General features: G+C 53.1%; 1 protein-coding gene across 1 annotated transcript in view; it reads left to right on the top strand.

Moving 5' to 3' along the window:
- The window catches only part of Galk2 (galactokinase 2), an 83,940-nt gene that overhangs the window by 73,390 nt on the left and 7,714 nt on the right, over positions 1-2,836 (top strand). Inside the window, exon 7 of the mRNA XM_013009962.1 lies at positions 829-1,030. Coding sequence (XP_012865416.1) covers positions 829-1,030 — 202 coding nt within the window. The remainder of the gene's footprint in view (positions 1-828; positions 1,031-2,836) is intronic.

Raw genomic sequence — 2,836 nt, 5'->3', positions numbered from 1 at the left:
GTCTCTCCTGCCCGGGCTGGCTTTGAACCGCGATCCTCAGATCTCAGCCTCCTGAGTAGCTAGGATTACAGGCGTGAGCCACCAGCGCCTGGCTAGAATTGGGGTTTTAATAGCAGCAGTATGTAAATTCTCCAATTTATATTGTCGTTAGACATTTGGTTCAGTTTTGTCTGTCATGGTCAATAACACGGCACTATATAGAGGCACATGCACCTAACACGCTTCCCTGTCTAACCAGGATGCTTCTTGCCAGACAAGCACTGTCTGTGGTCCTTTCTGATGGGGTGAGGCAGACTGGACAGGGCTTGAAGACTAGACGTCCCTAGTCTGGTCTGTTTCTGCAACTCTCTGGTGGGACACGTGTCACACTGCCCTCGTCTGTGAAGCAGGACAGTACCACACGTGTACCTTGCACATGGAAAGCATGTGCTGGCGCATGCACATGTGCCTTCCAGCGGGATGTGCAGGTGGCCTGCATGCGCATGCGCTTGTCTGGCTTTTATTCAGTATCAAGGAAAAATTAAAATGGGCTTCCAAATAGACAGATTTCAACGATGCAGAATTCTCTCAGTGAAAAAGAAACCCACTGCGAGTCTTAAGTTATTGATAATGGAGGAACTCAAAACTGTCATCCGTGTAGTGGCGCACACCTGGAATCCAACGCTTGGGGGGTGGAGACAGGAAGATCGTGAGCTGGAGGCGAGCTGGGTTATTTGGTGTGGCCCTGTCTGGAACACATTCATGTACACACTTGCCGCTCTTTGTATTATGTGATCTCGCAACTCTATAAACTTTCTTTTGTCCTTCCTTCCTTCCTTCCTTCCCCAGTGCTTGTCTTCAAACTCTACCAGCGGGCAAAGCATGTGTACAGCGAGGCTGCCCGAGTGCTGCGATTTAAGGCAATCTGTGAAGAAGCACCTGACAACACGGTCCAGCTGCTGGGAGAGCTGATGAACCAGAGCCACGGGAGCTGCCGGGACTTGTACGAGTGCAGCTGCTCAGAGCTGGACCAGCTGGTGGACATCTGTCGGTAAGGCAGAGAGCACAGCAGGGAGGGGCCCGAGGGCTCTCACCACAGAACACTGCTTAGGTTAAAGACGCCATCGTAGACGAGGGCCTCTCACGGTACACAGTTGTATGAGGCCCGGGCGTGGAGTCCAGGCATTACAACACTGTAAGCAGGACCTGAAGGCCTGTGAGGAGTGAACCTTCCAGCATGGCATCTCTCCTCGCACATGGCCCTTACTTGCTCATGCTGTTTTTCTTACTACGCCATGGCTGGGCTAGACGCTGCCGGTGTCCCAGTTGTTCCGTCCAGAATGGGCGGCTGATTGGGAGGCTTGGGCTTGCTGGCATGCGGGGGGATTCCAAAGGAATCACTAGAAGGTTAGCGTTCCCTGCCTTCCAGGGCGAGTCCAGGTATCTGAGGGGAGAGAGGCCTGAAGACAGCAAGTGTCCAGTGGGTTGAGGTGGAAGTGGAAGGAGAGAGACGTCCCGAAACCCTGAGTATAAGTGAGGAGGAGAGGGGCAGCAGCGCGGGCCCCTGCGCAGGAGCAGACTCCCTGACCTTGTGAAAGGGAAATCCGGAGACCTCCCCAAGGCCACATGCCGCTCCACTCTGAGAAGATAATGCAGGGCTGCGCGCAATTAGTAATGGAAATATAATTAACTACGTGGCGCCTGTGGCTTGCCGCACTCGCACCACACTCCCAGCTGAATAATTTACGCCAAGTAGATCGAATGAGCACGAATGGCATGTGTAACCAACTTGTTCAGAGACTTGAACACCACGTTACAGTGTTGGCTTGGTCACTGCCCAAAAGCCTTCAGAGCCTGCATTGTAAGTGCTCTTTGCTGAAATACTGAGGGCCCAGTAAATGGAAGGAACAGACCACTATTGTTCAGCTCTGGAAGTAAGAAAAAGTGGGCTGGTTTGGGCAGTAATGAGGCATCTTTGCCTGGGGAAGAAATAGAATGGTTAATCTTACCTGAGAAGCTGGGGAAAGGGAGCGTGAGCCTCCTGGGGTTCTTCAGTGTGCTCTCTCCCTGGGCTGGTCAGCTGGCACTTGCTTAATCCACTGGGCCAAGTGCGGTAAGTCTATGAGCAGCAGAAAAAACAGAGCCTGAGGGGCTGGGCGGACATGAACAGAGGAGAACAATGTGGGGAGAGCATGGCTGTCACTCAGGAGTCAGAGCAAGAAGTCCAGTGAGGACTGTGCAGGAAGGAGAGGGCAGCAGTGCCGCGGGGAGAGGGAGCTGCGCCTTGGGGACGGTGGGAAAACTCTGGCTCGGAAAAGAGAAAGGGGGCGATGGGAGTGCTGAGTGATCCTTGCCAGAGGCCGCGAAGGGAGAGAGATGCCAGGCAAGACTGAGTGGAAGAAAGGGGCACCAAGAGGATCCCTGGGTTTCTGGCCTGAGACCTTCTCGTAGTTTCTCTAAAAGCCACATCTCTCATAGCCATCTCCACAAAGTCACAGCATCATGAGATTAAGCAGGAAAGTGAAGAGAAAGACCAGAGAAGGTACTGCAGGTAAAGTGACTTGAACAGGTTGACTCAGTGGACTGGCAGCAAGCTTGCCTCTCCCCCCTGAGCTGTGATTGCGGCCAGCGGTGCGCCATCTTCTCTTCTGCCCTTCGAGGCTTTCTGATGCAGAGTCCTGGTTTTCAGCATTTGAGTACGGAGCAACGCCATGCCGAGCAGCGAGGCAGTGTGGAGGGGAGACAGATTTGAGTTCTACCTCAGCTTCTTTTCATGGTCTTAAAATGTCCATCTCTAGAAGAACTTTTTTAAGGGGCTGGGAAGGTGGCTCAGTGGTAGAGCGCTTGCCTTGCATGC

This window comes from Dipodomys ordii, unplaced genomic scaffold (assembly GCF_000151885.1).
Source record: "Dipodomys ordii isolate 6190 unplaced genomic scaffold, Dord_2.0 Scaffold11, whole genome shotgun sequence".
Classification (NCBI taxonomy): Eukaryota; Metazoa; Chordata; class Mammalia; order Rodentia; family Heteromyidae; genus Dipodomys; species Dipodomys ordii.
The sequence above is the reverse complement of the archived record's forward strand: the minus strand, read 5'-3'. Positions and strand labels throughout refer to the sequence as shown.